The sequence below is a fragment of the Hylobates moloch genome, unplaced genomic scaffold (assembly GCF_009828535.3).
Source record: "Hylobates moloch isolate HMO894 unplaced genomic scaffold, HMol_V3 SCAFFOLD_10, whole genome shotgun sequence".
Taxonomy (NCBI): domain Eukaryota; kingdom Metazoa; phylum Chordata; class Mammalia; order Primates; family Hylobatidae; genus Hylobates; species Hylobates moloch.
The window spans coordinates 109332909-109346953 of record NW_026652285.1 but is presented as its reverse complement, the minus strand read 5'-3'; the positions used below and the strand labels follow the sequence as shown (position 1 = coordinate 109346953).

Sequence of the window (14045 nt, the reverse complement as noted above, 5' to 3'; positions counted from 1 at the left end):
AAAAAAAAAAAAAAAAAAAAAAAAAAGACTGAGATCTGAGCGCCTTCAGGGGGCCGGGGCCTGGCGGAGACCGGGCCCGCAGCGGGAGCGCGAGCGACGGCCGCCCTCCCCGGTACCGGGAGGCTGTGGCGCCCACCGAGCTCCGCGGAGCCGTGAAGGAGAGTCCAGGTTCCACAGTGTCCCTTCTCATCCCAGGCGGGTGGGCTCCCCGGCCTCCCCGCCTCTCCAGCCCGCCGCCCTCCGCGCCAAGCCCCTTACACACACCCTCTCTCTTTTCGGTCTCCGCTGCTGAGATTTTCTCTAGAAATTTCTTTCCCGTTGCCCAGCAAACTGTTGCTCTTCCTTGAAGGCTTCTTCCTCCACTACCTCCTCCAGGAAGCCCTCCTTCCCCAGCCCAGCTGGAGGAGATCGCTCCATCCTTCCTGCCGCTCCCACTCCTAGCTTTGGGTCTCACCAGGGGTGCCTGGTGGTGCAGCCGTGAGCAGAGCTCCTGTTCCCGCAAGCCGGGCCGAGCTCCCAAGGCCAGGGCTACCACAGCTCTCTTGCCGCTGGCCAAGTTGGTCAGCCCAAGTGCCTTGATCCAACCCCCAGCTGGTTCGGTGGCAGAGGAGGACAAGGGGCACAGCACACACACAGTCCTAAGCCTTGGATTCCTCTCTGCGAAAGGGGATGGTGCTGAGGCCACAGGAGCAGCTGCCCAGAGCCTTTTTGAAGCGGTTGAGCTCTGGGCCTGGTCTGGGTCCTGCGTCTGGGGAGGACCTGGGGAGGTACGGGTGACGGCACCGCAGGTAAGGCTCCTGCAAGGTGGCAGCCTTGGGGCCCGACCCTGGGTAGGAGGGCAGGCCAGTGATGACAAGGGAGGCCCCAGCCAGGCAAAGTTGCAGGCAGGGGCAGTGCAGAGGCCCAGCAGGTGAAGGCCCCGTGAGTCGAGTCTGCAGGGCCCTGGGTCAGAGTTTTCAGGGCACAGGTGACTGAGCCCAGCCAGGTCTTCAGCTCAAGGCCTAGGGGAAGTGGGGCTGGGCCCTGATGAGCAGATCCCTGGGCCCTTCCTGAGGTCTGGCCAGGCCGACCCCACCTGGAGGTGGCGGCTCAGGGCATTTGACGCCTCCTTCCAAGTTCCCTGGCTCGGCAAGCGGCTGACCCTCAGGTGGACAGCAGCTGGACCAGGCCCCTGAGTGACATGGCTGGGGGGGGGAGTTGTCCCACAGAGCCCACCTCTCATCTCGCTCCAGGCTAGAGCTCAGGGTCAGTCACAGGCTGCCACCCTAGAGAAGAGAGTACCCTTCAGGGGCAGCCGAATGGAGACCCTTCAACAGGGAAAGCCGGAAATGACCCAGCGGCAGCCATATCTCCAGGACCGCCCCCGGGTGAAGGACAGACAACTGCACACCACAGAGCTCGGGAGAACCAACAGCATCTCTGTATAGCAGGGAGATGGGCAGATGGGGGATCCAGGCTGGGCCAGCCTTGTCCACAGCCCATAGAAGGGTTGGCCAGCCAGAAGGGTGCATCAGGGGTGCCCAGAGGGTCAGAAGGCCAGGCTGGGGCCCCGAGTCCCAGGGGAGGCCTGGGAAAGCCCCGGGGGAGGCCATGGTTCCACTCGGTGGCCGGGCCAAGCAGGTCGTGCCCAGCTGGCTCTAGAGCGTGCAGAAGGGGCCTGTGTCGTGGCGCTTGGGTCTGCGCACACCCTGGATGACCACGCCAGGCGCCGAGGGGAAGCGTGAGTTGTAGCAGTCCTCCACGTGGTAGGCGGCTGGGCCAGGGGTTCGGGCTGCCGAAAGAGAAGGCTGGGAGCCCCACCCAGGTGGCAGCCCCGACTCGAACGTGGCTCCCACTTCCCACCCCCAGCCCCTGAACCCTTGTCCTCACGATGCCCACCCATGCCCCAGCCGAGCCCTCCTCTCTCCAGGCCTCCTTACAGGCGCTGAGCCAGGAGGTGAACGCAGCGGAGCGGCTCATCGAGAAGGCCGGCGAGCGGGGGCTCTGCAGACGGCTCCCAGGAAGGATATTGTAGGTGTTGGGGCCGGGGCGTCTCTTGCCAGGTGCCTGCAAAGAGGCCTGAAGCAGGCACTGGGGCTGCACCCTGAGGCCCAGCCCCCTGGCCCCAGGCAGCGCCGGGTAGGTGTGGCCCTCGGGTGTCTTGGAAGCAGAGTGGTGGCCTCTGAAGCTGAAGGCGGGGAAGGCGGGCCGGCTGAGCAGCTGGTAGTGGGCTGGCGAGGGCCACTGCAAGGGGGCAGGAGACAGGGGCTGCAGGGCACGGTGCTCCCCACAGACCCTCAGCCAGCCCCTCTTTGGCCCCACTGGAACCCCCGGCCCCCTGCCTGCGCGGACTCCCCGCCCCCTTCCTGCCCAGCCCCTGACCTTTTGCTCTTGGGCGAAGTCAGCTTCCTGCGTGAAGGGGCTTTCGCTCTGGAACCACAAAGTCTGCCATGCCCTGCGGCCACCGCCCTCTGTAGGTGGAGGATAGAGAGAAAGAAGGCTGGGAGCCCCACCCAGGTGACAGCCCCCACTCGAACCTGTCTCCCACTTCCCACCCCCGGCTCCTGAACCCTTGTCTTCACAACATCCACCCATGCCCCAGCCCTAGCCCTCCTCTCTCCAGGCCTCCTTACAGGTGCTGAGCCTGGAGGTGAACGCATGGGAGGGTCGAGGGGCCCTCAGGCCGTGGGGGTTTCAGCACAGAGGCAGAGGCTCCCATTCCCAGGGTGAGGGACAGGCCCCGTGGTTGGGCCTCAGGGAGGGCACACGCACCTCGGCCCCGGTGCTTGCAGCCGATGCTGTAGTGGGGGTGTGGGGAGGACTCTCGTACGGACGGGCTCGGCACCTGGTACCTGGTGGGGCTGGGGACTTCCAGGTCAGCTGTGATCGGGGGGCGTCGCTCCAGCACTGGCCACAGGAAGCAAGCTCTGGGCCTGGGCTCCTTTCAGCAGGCCCCTCCCACAGCCCCCCAAAGACCAGCTCGGGGGTGGGATGGCCAGGACCCTCACTCACACAGCTCCTTCAGGGTCTGGGTGTAGGTGGGCAGGGACTCCTGGGGGGTGCCCGTCTGTAACCTGAGGCCAGCTGGGACCTCCTTCATCTTTGGGGGCCGTGTCTCATCCCAGGCCAGCCCTGGCTCTGGGCCCAACAGCAGCACAGATGCCTTGGGCCTGCGAGGGAGACCGGCAGCCACTGTCCCTCAGCCCCCTGGCCACTCCTAGCCGCCTGCCCCACAGTCTGTGCCCTCTACTGTTCCTCAGCCCCCCGGCCACTCCCAGCCGCCTGCCCTACAGCCTGTCCCCTCTACTGTATCTCAGCCCCTGGCCGCTCCCAGCCCCCTGCCCACAGCCTGTCCCCTCTACTGTCCCTAAGCCCCCTGGCCACTCCCAGCTGCCTGCCCCACAGCCTGTCCCCTCTACTGTCCCTCAGCCCCTGGCCACTCCCAGCTGCCTGCCCCACAGCCTGTCCCCTCTACTGTCCCTCAGCCCCTGGCCACTCCCAGCTGCCTGCCCCACAGCCTGTTCCCCACACTGTCCCTCAGCCCCCTGGCCACTCCCAGCCCGCCTGCCCCTTCTCCCCCACTCCGCCAAAGTTACTGGGTGGGCTCTGGTTGTGTCTGCCTCAGGTGGCCATGGGTCCAGTGTTTGCCTCCATTGATGTAAAAATTTGCCAGGAATTTCACCGCCTTCTGGTCAAAATTCATCATCAGAGTCTCCTGGCTGTCTTCCCCGAGGGCACCACGGAGCTCTGTGACCTCACTGGTAGGCCCTTCTGTTGCTGGGACTCCTGAGGAAGATGCATTGTCTGGCCCTGGAGGGGCTGCCCCGGCCCCCACCCCTGGTGGGCCCATCCCCCACTAACTAGATGATCACTGGGTCTGTCTGGGCCAAGAACCCCAGCCTGCCCAGGTGACTCCTGCCCAGCCCTGTCCCTTCCCCACTAACTTTTCCAGCTTTCTCCCCTCTCCTGGGGTCTCCTGGAAGTCTGGAGTCCACTCTAGCAGGTCTGGGAGGACTGAGGCCTCTTAGCAGAGGGGGTGGAGGGAACAGGACCCATGGGCATCCACCAAGCCCTAGGAGATGCCCAGCTGTGTCCGGCCAGCCAGGACCCCCTGGGGGTAGGAGGGAGGGGTCCAGGAAGGCTCCCTGGAGGAAGAGGAGCCGCCACCCCACCTGGATTTCCACTTAAGGGAAAAGCAAAGCCACATCAGATGGGTCTGACACCAGAGAGCCAGAGCTGGGGTGTGAGGGCCTGCCTCTCACCTGGGGGCACAGAGGCTAGAAGGTGTCACAGATGGCTGGGCTGCCCGAGCTGCAAAGGAACAGCCAGCCTGTGTGAGCAAGAGTCCATGTGGGCACGAGGGCCCTCGCTGTGTGGTCTCTGGAGCTGACCTCTGGCTGGTCCCAGCCCTGACCTTGGCCCAGAATCCACCAGGGCAGGGCCAACTTGGGACCCTCCTCCACCCTCTCTGGATGCCTCCCCTTCAGCACTGGGCCTGCCAAGCAGACAGATGGACACGTGCTTGAGGAAACGCAGGTTTTATCTGGGCAAGGGGTTCACGCCCTGTGCTCCAGGGCCCCTGCCCAGGTCGTGCCAGGTTTAGAGTTGACTGGCTGCCAGTGGGACAGAGTGCACTTTGCTAATGAATCCCTTGTCATTGAACAGATAGACCCCCCCAGGTCCTCCCTGCCCTGTAATAAACGTTGCCGCCGTGAATGGTGCTGCTGGACATACATCCTCTCCTTGAGAAGGTGTGTGGGAGAAATGCTCTCACGGGGTCCGGCTCTGCGCCCACACCACCACAGCCGTCACAGAAGGAGGCCTCTGCCCAAATATTGGTGTGGGGGGGTTGTTCCCCACACACCAAGCTGGGTGTCCTCTAATTCATTTCCTTCACCATCTACCTGGAGACAGTGTCAGATCCCACGGGGTGAGAGCTCCATCCCAAGACAGCCTCCAGACACAGACGGGGGCGGGGCCTCCAGACACACACCAGTCGCAAGCCTGGGCCCCTGGAACTTCTGACCAACTGGCTTCAAGTTGGGGTTCCTATGACACCCTCTTTGGGTTTAATTTGCTGGAGCCACTCATAGAACTCAGGGAAATTATGACGTTTACTGGTTTATTGTAAAGGGTATTGATTGCAAAGGATACCAATGAAGAAGCTTAGAGAGAGGCACGGGGCGGGGCCGGCGCTTCCATGTCCTCGCTGGGTGTCGCCCTCTGGGAACCTCCAGGCGTTCCGCTGTCCCTGAGCCTCAGTCCTCTTGGGAATTTCTGCCCCCAGGGCTTGGGTGGGACCTCTCCTGGGAGGGTCTTAAGACCCACAAACAGGCGAGAATGTTAGCGTCCTGCCTTGGGGCAGGCGAAAGGAGGGCAGGAGGTCAAAGTCCCCTGCCCGCACCCCCCAAGCCTCACATACTCAACATTCTAACAAAAGGCCCTACCAAGGGCTGTGGGAATATGGGAATTCCCAGCCAGAAACGGTGGAGGAAAACCAGCGTCTACCAGAATGCCAGACAGCTTCCTAGGAGTGGAAGCAATGGTCCGAGTTTGCAGTGTCCTGTATGGACTTGACCATACCAAATTGCTTTCCAGAAGTCACCACCCAAATTAGAGGCCCTTCTCACTGTGACCCTGCCGGCAGTAAGCCTCAGAAACTGCTCTGAACACACACTCAGCACGTGTGTGATTATGGTCCGGCTTTATGCCTATATACTTACGGACTGTGGTCTTTTTTTCTTAAAAAGTTCATATTGGCCGGGCACAGTGGCTCACACCTGTAATCCCAGCACTTTGGGAGGCCGAGATGGGCGGATCACGAGGTCAGGAGTTCGAGACCGTCCTGGCTAACGTGGTGAAACCCCGTCTCTGCTAAAAATACAAAAAATATATATATATCACGTCTACATTTTCCATGGAGGTGTTGTTTATATCTTTGTTTTGTGAGAGCTTTTTATGCTGATACCAGATTTGCTCATAACACTTGTTGCAAACTTTTTTCCAGTTTTTTAGTTTGACTTTTAGTTGTTTTTTTGTTTGTTTGTTGAGAAATGGTCTGGTTCTGTCGCCCAGGCTGGAGTGCAGTGGTGCAATCGCAGCTTACTACAGCCTCAACCTCCCAGGCTCCGGCCATCCTCCCACCTCAGCCTCCCAAGTAACTGGGATCACAGGCACATTCACCATGCCTGGCTAACTTTTCCTTCTTTTCTGTAGAGGTGGGGTTTTCCCATGTTGCCCAGCTGGCTTGAACTCCTAGGCTCAAGCAATCTGCCCACCTCATCCTGCCTCGGCCTTCCAAAGCACCACAATTACAGGCATGAGCCACAGTGCCCAGCCTGTCTTCTTTCCTTCTTTTTTTTTTTTTTTTGAGACGGAGTCTCACTCTGTGGCCCAGGCTGGAGTGCAGTGGTGCAATCTCAGCTCACTGCAATCTCCACCTCCCGGGTTCACGCCATTCTCCTGCCTCAGCCTCCCGAGTAGCTGGGACTACAGGCGCACGCCACCGCACCTGGCTAATTTTTGTATTTTTAGTAGAGACGGGATTTGACTCTGTCAGTCAGGCTGGTCTCGAACTCCTGACCTCATGATCTGCCCGCCTTGGCCTCCCAAAGTGCTGGGATTACAGGCGTGAGCCACCACGCCTGGCTGCCTTCCTTCATTTTTATGGTTAGGAAGTCCTTCCTGTACAAAAAAAAGAACAAAATTCAGGATTTGCTTAAAATGTAAACATAACGCCCTGCCCCACATGAAGGGCTGAAGGGAGAGTTCGCACAGCCATGCAGGCTGGGAAGCCCCTGACTCGAACCAAGGCTCTGCAGCTGCAAGGCCTTCTGTCAGAGGAGGGGGCCTGGGGACTCCCTTAGCCTCACCCTGAGACTGGGGCTGGTGGCCTCCTGGGGGCCCTTTCTGGAGGGACAGTCCTGTTTTCTGAGCTCTGAAGTTAATGGGACTTCCTCCCGGGCCACCTGCCTCGCCGCAACTCCTCCCCTGCCTGGCACCTGTCTGGGCCTCAGTGTCTCACCTGTGCAATGTGGGCCAGGTGGCCTGGCCCAGGAGGTGCCCACAATGCTGGCCGCTCACAATGGTTGCCTGGTGACAGGACTCCCCTCAGGGAAGGGAGCTGGGTGCCAGGAGGGACTGGAGCCAGCAAGGCCAGAGTGAAAGCAAAATGACAACTACTCAGAAACACGATCTCTTCACGCCAGAGCCTCACTATATCCCTGGGTGAGAGCTGGGAGCTCTGGAGGTGGCTGGAGCCAGGGCTGCAGGAGGGGGAGAATGGCTGGGGCCTGAGGCATGGAGGCCAGCTGTGAGGGTCCCAGAGCTGGACCCCAGGAAACTGAGGGCCACAACACGGGGTACTGCAGTCTGTGGGCTGGGGAGCCCTGGGACAGGGGAAGCTCAGGGATGGGGCTGCCAGGGGCCCAGGCCTCGCCCTCCCCGCTGGTGTGCAGCTGCGAACGCAGCACCAGGTGGCCAGCACGTCTGTGGAGCAGAAACTGGGTCAGTCAGCAGCCGGCAGAGGCCGGCTAGTAAGTGCCCGATGCCCACTCCAGGGAGGACTCCACACTTCATTTTATTTTATTTATTTTATTTTTTTGAGACAGAGTTTCGCTCTTATTGCCCAGGCTGGAATGCAATGGTGCAATATTGGCTCACTGCAACCTCTGCCTCCCGGGTTCAAGCGATTCTCGTGTCTCAGCTTCCCGAGTAGCTGGGATTACAGGCACCTGCCACCACACCTTGCTAATTTTGTATTTTTAGTAGGGATGGGGTTTCTTTATGTTGGTCAGGCTGGTCTCGAACTCCTGACCTCAAGTGATCTGCCCACCTCGGCCTCCCAAAGTGCTGGGATGACAGGCTTGAGCCACCGTGCCCGGCCAGGATTCCACACTTTAAAGACAAGGAGAGCAAACACCAGGCTGCCTCACTAGATATCCCCCCAAACAAAAAATAAAGTAACCCCTCTACGGAATGTGTGTGTGTGTGCACCTACATACACACACGCTACATGCAAAGGGGAGAGGCAGGGAAGAAAGCGCACCTGCCTCTGAACAGCTACGTCTGGGGAAGGGGCAGGTGAAGCCGAGGCTCGAAGTTACTCGGCTTTTTTTTTTTTCTTTTGAGACAGAGTCTCGCTTTGTTGCCCAGGCTGGAGTGCAGTGGCGTGATCTTGGCTCACTGCAAGCTCCGCCTCCCGGGTTCACGCCATTCTCCTGCCTCAGCCTCCTGAGCAGCTGGGACTACAGGTGCCTGCCACCAATGCCTGGATAACTTTTTGCATTTTTAGTAGAGATAGGGTTTCACCGTGTTAGCCAGGATGGTCTCGATCTCCTGACCTCGTGATCCGCCCACCTCGGCCTCCCAGAGTGCTGGGATTACAGGCGTGAGCCACCGCGCCCAGCCCTTTGGCAATTTTTAAAATGAAAGTAGTTCTCCCTCCTTGAATGATCACATAGACCCTGAGGCGCTGAACCACCTGTGACCACCTGCACCACGCCCCTCGAGGCTGAATGAGGGCCCAGAAAAGCCCAGCCCTCCACCTGCCTCCCAGTCCTCGTCCCATGCAGGAGGCTACTGGCCTCCTGGGGTGGCACAGGTGCAGGCCAAGCCCACCCAACACCCTCCTAGTGGGCCCTGCATGTGTCCAAGGGGCCGTCCCTCGCCTATGTCCTGGCCCACACGTCTTGTGCCTGTACTTGCTTTGCCAGGGCAGAGCACCCCTGACTTGCTGGCAGTTGGAATGAGGGGTGGGAGGGGGTTGGAGGGGCTGGTACAAGGCAGGCGGCCATCTGCTGTGGTGCTGACATGTTCCCAGCACACGGTGTGTGCCACCCGTTCAGGCTGAGAGAGCCCCAGAAGGCAAGTGCCACTGCAGCCCCATTTACAGGTGAGCAGAGAGCAGGCGAGCTGCCACAGGCCAAGCTGCTGCTAAGTGGCCAGCAGGCTGGATCTACATCTGGCTTGAAGGGGCCTTGCCCAGTGCTGGGGCTGCCCTTGAGACCTGCCCTGCCTTCTTCTCTTCCCTCTGTAGCTATGCCGGCTTCTTTCCGCAGCTGCGCTACCAGGTGGGGAACACCTATGGGCGTACCACGGGGCAGCTGCTCACAGACCCCAGTGTGCAGAAGAGCCCCTGCTCTGTGCTGTCCCCCATGTCCAAGCCCAAGTTCATTGAGGACTTCAGCCAGTCGAAGCCCCCGAGGGTTCCCTGCCGAGACCTGACGGAGCCCTATATCCCCCACTACACCAGGGAGCCGCCAGTCCCCGGCCCTGCACCCTCCTGTGCCCGCCTGCCTGTCCCAGCACTCACAGGCTGCCCTGTTGATACAGATCTGAAGCCCTATAAGAACTTTGAGATCCTGGGCCAGCTCCCACCCTTGGAGGTGGACGCCCAGGAGCCACCAGGGGTAGAGAACGTACCCAGACAGATCCTGCTGCCTGCAGGCTTCATGCCCTACCCCCCGCACCCTCCGTGCCCGCCAGGCAGGAAGGGAGACTCCAGAGACTTGGGACACCCAGCATACGGGGAAGAGGCCTGGAAGAGCACCGCTCCTGTCTGCGACGCCCCCAGGCAGCACCAGGTAGCCGGGGGATGCGCCAGTGCCAAGCCCATTCTGCTCAGCCCCAGGTGGCAGCCGCACCGTGACCTCCGATCTCTCCCCGCTCCAGCTGTACCACTGCCAGAGGGACGAGTACCCACCCCCCGCCCACCAGCAGGAGACACTAGATGTGGGCAGGTGCTGGAGCCAGCGGCTGCCGCAGCTGGACCACCCTAACCTGACCCAACGCAAGGCCATCTCAGGTGGGTGTGGGCCTGGGCTGGGCTGGACAAGGATGCCCTTCCCCACAAGGTTCTTGCAGTGTGAGAGTCCCTGAGGAGGCTGCCACAGGGGCCCACTTTTCCTGCTCCAGAATGGGCTAGCGGCTTGGGGGGACCTCCTCTGCCTCCCAGCTGCTTCCAGGAGCCCAGCTTTTCCCAAGACGAGGCGGTGCCCTGCCTGCCTGTTCCCATTTGGCCACATCAGGCAGTCGCCGACGTTCAGGGAAGGAAAGGGAGCCTTGCCTGGCTTCCCTGACACGTTTGAGGGCAGGTGGGTGTGCCCAGGGGAAGGCCAAGGGGGCCTGGGGTAGCCTGCACATCTGCCCACCCCCAGGCTATGCTGGCTTCATCCCCCGGTTCACCTGGGTAATGGGGGTGAATTACCGAGACGGTGTCACACAAGCCATGGATGAATTCGACAAGAGCCAGGTAGGAGAGCGCCATCCAGGGCCTGCTCCCAGCTCACACGCACACTTCCTCTCCTGCCTGGCAGCTTCCCTGGAGAGTGCCTTGAAGGCCAGGTTCCCTGAGAAGCCTGAGGAGGGGGCTCTGCCTGGCTCTCTCCTGTCCCCGGAGGTGCTGCCCCAACCCCTCTCTCCTGAGTCTTGCTTGGATCCTGTACTCAAGTTTTGGAGTTGGGGGTAGGGGGATGCAGAAGGCTGGGAGCATGGGCGGCTTTCCCACGGAGTGCCGGCTCTCCGGCCAGGCCTCCACTGGGACAACTTGACTATCTGGTTGCCTGCCGGGGAGGCAGCTTATCAGCACCTGCCTGTCTCCCCAGTTCCTGTTTAGAAACCCCCACTGTGACCTGGGCGAGAAGCTGCCTGGAACACACTGGCCCAGCAACCACATCTACAGCAGCCAAGGCTTGATCCCCTTCTACATGGGGTTCATCCCCTGTGAGTAGAGTGGGCAGCGTCACACAGACACACCCTGGCCAACGTGGGGAGGGACGGCTCCACCTGCCCTCCCTTCATTGCTAGTTCAGGACCACCTGTTACCAGGGTCCCACCTTGGTTGGGGTAGGATTGTCTGCCATCCTCCCTACCCCTTTTGGAAGGGGGGTCACTGGACCCACCTACCTAAGTCCCAGACACAGGCCAAAGAGCCCCGAGGCTGGGTACCCAGAACAGGACAGGCCTGCCTTCAGGAAGCAGGTTCCCCACCAAGCAGATAGATCCCCAGGGCCCAGGGCAGCCCCACACTTCTCTGAAGCCTGGGTGTCCAGCCCATGCTGGTCCCAGGCGCAGAAGCCCAGCTCAGCTGCAGCCTGGCTCCCCACAGCCATGCGGGACAACTACGCGCTGACGTTCGGCAACAGCACCCGGAGGGCCTACTGGAAGGAATGGGCAAAGCGAAACCACACACTATGAAAATGCTTTAATGGTGGTGTCTGTACAGCATGGATGTGGACAGGGAAAACAGCAAGTGCACACAGCGGGACAGGCCACAGGAGAGGCTGAGAGTGAATAAAGAGTTCACACTGCTTCCCTGCTTTCCCCAGTGACTGAAGGCTTTAAGCCACCTCCTCCTCAGCCTCCTCCTCGAACTCGCCCTCCTCCTCGGCTGTGGCATCCTGGTACTGCTGGTACTCGGACACCAGGTCATTCATGTTGCTCTCGGCCTCGGTGAACTCCATCTCGTCCATGCCCTCACCCGTGTACCAGTGCAGGAAGGCCTTGCGCCGGAACATGGCCGTGAACTGCTCGGAGATGCGCTTGAACAGCTCCTGGATGGCCGTGCTGTTGCCGATGAAGGTGGCAGACATTTTTAGCCCCCGAGGCGGGATGTCACAGACAGCCGTTTTCACATTGTTGGGGATCCACTCAACAAAATAGCTGCTGTTTTTGTTTTGGACATTAAGCATTTGCTCGTCCACCTCCTTCATGGACATGCGGCCCCTGAACACGGCGGCAACCGTCAGGTAGCGGCCATGGCGGGGGTCGCAAGCAGCCATCATGTTCTTGGCATCAAACATCTGCTGGGTGAGCTCGGGCACGGTCAGCGCCCGGTACTGCTGGCTGCCCCGGCTGGTCAGTGGGGCAAAGCCGGGCATGAAGAAGTGCAGGCGGGGGAATGGGACCATGTTCACAGCCAGCTTCCGTAGGTCAGCATTGAGCTGGCCTGGGAAGCGCAGGCAGGTGGTGACCCCACTCATGGTAGCAGACACCAGGTGGTTCAGGTCACCATAGGTGGGCGTGGTCAGCTTTAGGGTTCTGAAGCAAATGTCGTAGAGAGCTTCGTTATCAATGCAGTAGGTCTCGTCTGTGTTTTCTACGAGTTGATGGACTGAGAGAGTGGCGTTGTAGGGCTCCACCACTGTGTCTGACACCTTGGGCGAAGGCACCACACTGAACGTGTTCATGATCCTGTCTGGGTACTCCTCTCGGATCTTGCTGATGAGGAGGGTACCCATCCCAGACCCAGTCCCCCCACCCAGGGAGTGGGTCAGCTGGAAACCCTGCAGGCAGTCACAGCTCTCAGCCTCCTTCCTCACAACATCCAGCACCGAGTCCACCAGCTCCGCGCCTTCTGTGTAGTGCCCCTTGGCCCAGTTGTTCCCAGCACCACTCTGACCTGAGAGAGAACACAGCTAATCATTTGTCAGCCAGGCAGATGGCACTACTGGTCACCACCATGCGAAAAGAACCGAGTGACATGGTGTGAGCTGACCACAGAATTCACCCGGCAGGTAGAGCAAACGGACCCTTCAAAGCCAAAAGACGGCAGCCTGCCCTGCTACCAATTAAGTCAGGGGCCGAACCTGACAGCTTAACAACAAACCCCTCCCCGGGGGGGCCACTGCCAATTCCCAAGGACAGAGGAGCAGCCACTGCCCCAGCTCAGCTCCCTGCAGGGAGATTACGTGTGTGGCGGCTCCTCGCCTCGGCAGACAGCTGGACCTTGCTCCCAAAGCCGATTTAGGAGAGGGGATTGAGTGGCTCAGAAAAAAGGAGAGCGTCCAAGGGCCCTAGCTGCGCAGTTCCCACGGCGGTGCCCTTGGAGCAGCCCCTTGACCTTTGAGCCGCCGCCCAGTCCCCAGCCGCGGCTCACCAAAGACGAAGTTGTCCGGCCGGAAGATCTGCCCGAAGGGCCCCGAGCGCACGGAGTCCATGGTGCCGGGCTCCAGATCTACGAGCACGGCGCGGGGCACGTACTTGCCGCCTGCGGGGACGGGAGGACGTCAGCCAAGGCAGGGGCCGCGGGGTCCCCGGAGGGCGGTCGGGGAAGGGGCTGGGGCCTCACCGGTGGCCTCGTTGTAGTACACGTTGATGCGCTCCAGCTGCAGGTCGCTGTCCCCGTGGTAGGTGCCCGTGGGGTCGATGCCGTGCTCATCGCTGATCACCTCCCAAAACTACAAGGGACGCGGGCGGGCCCAGGCGGGCCGGGGCTGAGTCACCGCGGCCGGTGCGCAGGGAGGCAGCCCCGCCCCGGACGGGCGCGGCAGCCTGGCCCTCCCCGCCCCTCCCCCGCCCCGCGCGCCCTGGCCGCCGGGTTCCTGGGGGCTTCGGTCGCCCGGCTCTGCCCAGTCCCCGCGGAGGGGGCCCGGCGGCCGCAATGCGGGGGCGCCGCCAAGCCGCTGCTGCCGCCATCTTCCCCGGCCGCCCGCCCGCCCCGCCCGGTAGGCCCGCCTGGCCCCAGCGCTCCGGCAACTTACCTTGGCGCCGATTTGGTTGCCGCACTGCCCGGCCTGCAGGTGCACGATTTCCCTCATGATGGCGGCGGCGGCGGGGAAACAAGCGGAAAAGCGCAAACAGCAACAGACGAGCGGGCGCGCAGAGTGCTACAACCGACGCTCCGCCAACGCTTATATACCCTCCGTGCCCGCCTCTGCCAGCCTCGGATTGGGCTGCCAGAACGAGGCTGGCAAGCAACCTCGTTTCATTGGCCTTGTCCCCGTCAATCAAGCCGCCTAAGGTCCGCCTTTTTAAGCCAGTTTGGTCTTTATTGGTCAGCCTCAGCCTCCTATCTCCCTATCACAATCCCCCCCCTGGCGCTGCAGTGCTCCGTCCATTGGGTGTTTCAAATGATTGATTTGCCGTCTCATTGGCTGGCTGCCGGGAGCACGCCGCCAGGCGGGCGCTATTGGCTGCGCTGGGTCAGCGTCCTGGTAACCGCCGCAGTGCCGCGGGAGGCGCGCGGACGGGGTGGGGCGCAGGCGCGGGCGCGGGCTTCCGGTCGGGCGGCGGGCAGCTGCGCGGGAGGCGCCGGGGGAGGGCGGGCCCGAGGGGCCTCAGGCAAG

The 14045-nt window shown here is 61.5% G+C and overlaps 4 protein-coding genes and 1 long non-coding RNA gene across 5 annotated transcripts in view; 1 reads left to right on the top strand and 4 right to left on the bottom strand.

Annotated features, from left to right (window-relative positions):
- NELFB (negative elongation factor complex member B) overlaps positions 1-1222 on the bottom strand; it is a 23629-nt gene extending 22407 nt beyond the window's left edge. Inside the window, exons 1-3 of the mRNA XM_032164768.2 lie at positions 1216-1222; positions 686-826; positions 455-591 (exon numbers count right to left, since the gene is read on the bottom strand). Of these exons, the coding sequence (XP_032020659.1) occupies positions 455-591; positions 686-826; positions 1216-1222 (285 nt within the window). The remainder of the gene's footprint in view (positions 1-454; positions 592-685; positions 827-1215) is intronic.
- Positions 1223-1398: 176 nt separating this feature from the next.
- On the bottom strand, positions 1399-4393 carry STPG3 (sperm-tail PG-rich repeat containing 3). The gene is made up of 7 exons (XM_032165779.2): positions 3924-4393; positions 3576-3765; positions 2992-3149; positions 2752-2886; positions 2362-2450; positions 1920-2223; positions 1399-1771 (listed from the first exon to the last, which is right to left on the bottom strand). The coding sequence occupies exons 2-7, from the start codon at positions 3683-3685 to the stop codon at positions 1638-1640; spliced, it is 930 nt and encodes a 309-aa protein (XP_032021670.2). The 5' UTR covers positions 3686-3765; positions 3924-4393; the 3' UTR covers positions 1399-1637.
- A 691-nt stretch (positions 4394-5084) lies between these two features.
- On the bottom strand, positions 5085-5840 carry LOC131384387 (uncharacterized). Its single transcript, XR_009215191.1, has 2 exons — positions 5703-5840; positions 5085-5295 (listed from the first exon to the last, which is right to left on the bottom strand). It is a non-coding gene; the product is annotated as an uncharacterized LOC131384387 (long non-coding RNA).
- Positions 5841-7135: 1295 nt separating this feature from the next.
- On the top strand, positions 7136-11290 carry CIMIP2A (ciliary microtubule inner protein 2A). Its single transcript, XM_032165778.2, has 7 exons — positions 7136-7206; positions 9017-9232; positions 9314-9563; positions 9652-9784; positions 10137-10231; positions 10584-10701; positions 11087-11290. Exons 1-7 carry the CDS (start codon positions 7151-7153, stop codon positions 11173-11175), a joined length of 957 nt encoding a protein of 318 aa, XP_032021669.1. The 5' UTR covers positions 7136-7150; the 3' UTR covers positions 11176-11290.
- TUBB4B (tubulin beta 4B class IVb) lies at positions 11168-13626 on the bottom strand. The gene is made up of 4 exons (XM_032165777.2): positions 13461-13626; positions 13049-13157; positions 12857-12967; positions 11168-12379 (listed from the first exon to the last, which is right to left on the bottom strand). Exons 1-4 carry the CDS (start codon positions 13515-13517, stop codon positions 11319-11321), a joined length of 1338 nt encoding a protein of 445 aa, XP_032021668.1. The 5' UTR covers positions 13518-13626; the 3' UTR covers positions 11168-11318.
- Between the last annotated feature and the right edge of the window lie 419 nt (positions 13627-14045).

Excerpts from the sequence above, each read along its gene's own strand:
- STPG3 (XM_032165779.2), bottom strand. The coding sequence starts at position 3,685 with ATGATGAATTTTGACCAGAAGGCGGTGAAATTCCTGGCAAATTTTTAC. Across the intron at positions 3,150-3,575 it reads ACACAACCAGAGCCCACCCA|GCCCAAGGCATCTGTGCTGC; the intron begins GTAACTTTGGCG and ends TCTCCCTCGCAG. Across the intron at positions 2,224-2,361 it reads ACTTCGCCCAAGAGCAAAAG|TGGCCCTCGCCAGCCCACTA; the intron begins GTCAGGGGCTGG and ends GCCCCCTTGCAG.
- CIMIP2A (XM_032165778.2), top strand. The coding sequence starts at position 7,151 with ATGACAACTACTCAGAAACACGATCTCTTCACGCCAGAGCCTCACTAT. Across the intron at positions 9,564-9,651 it reads ACGCCCCCAGGCAGCACCAG|CTGTACCACTGCCAGAGGGA; the intron begins GTAGCCGGGGGA and ends TCCCCGCTCCAG. Across the intron at positions 10,702-11,086 it reads CTACATGGGGTTCATCCCCT|CCATGCGGGACAACTACGCG; the intron begins GTGAGTAGAGTG and ends GGCTCCCCACAG.
- TUBB4B (XM_032165777.2), bottom strand. The coding sequence starts at position 13,517 with ATGAGGGAAATCGTGCACCTGCAGGCCGGGCAGTGCGGCAACCAAATC. Across the intron at positions 13,158-13,460 it reads GCAACCAAATCGGCGCCAAG|TTTTGGGAGGTGATCAGCGA; the intron begins GTAAGTTGCCGG and ends CGTCCCTTGTAG. Across the intron at positions 12,968-13,048 it reads GTACTACAACGAGGCCACCG|GCGGCAAGTACGTGCCCCGC; the intron begins GTGAGGCCCCAG and ends CCGTCCCCGCAG.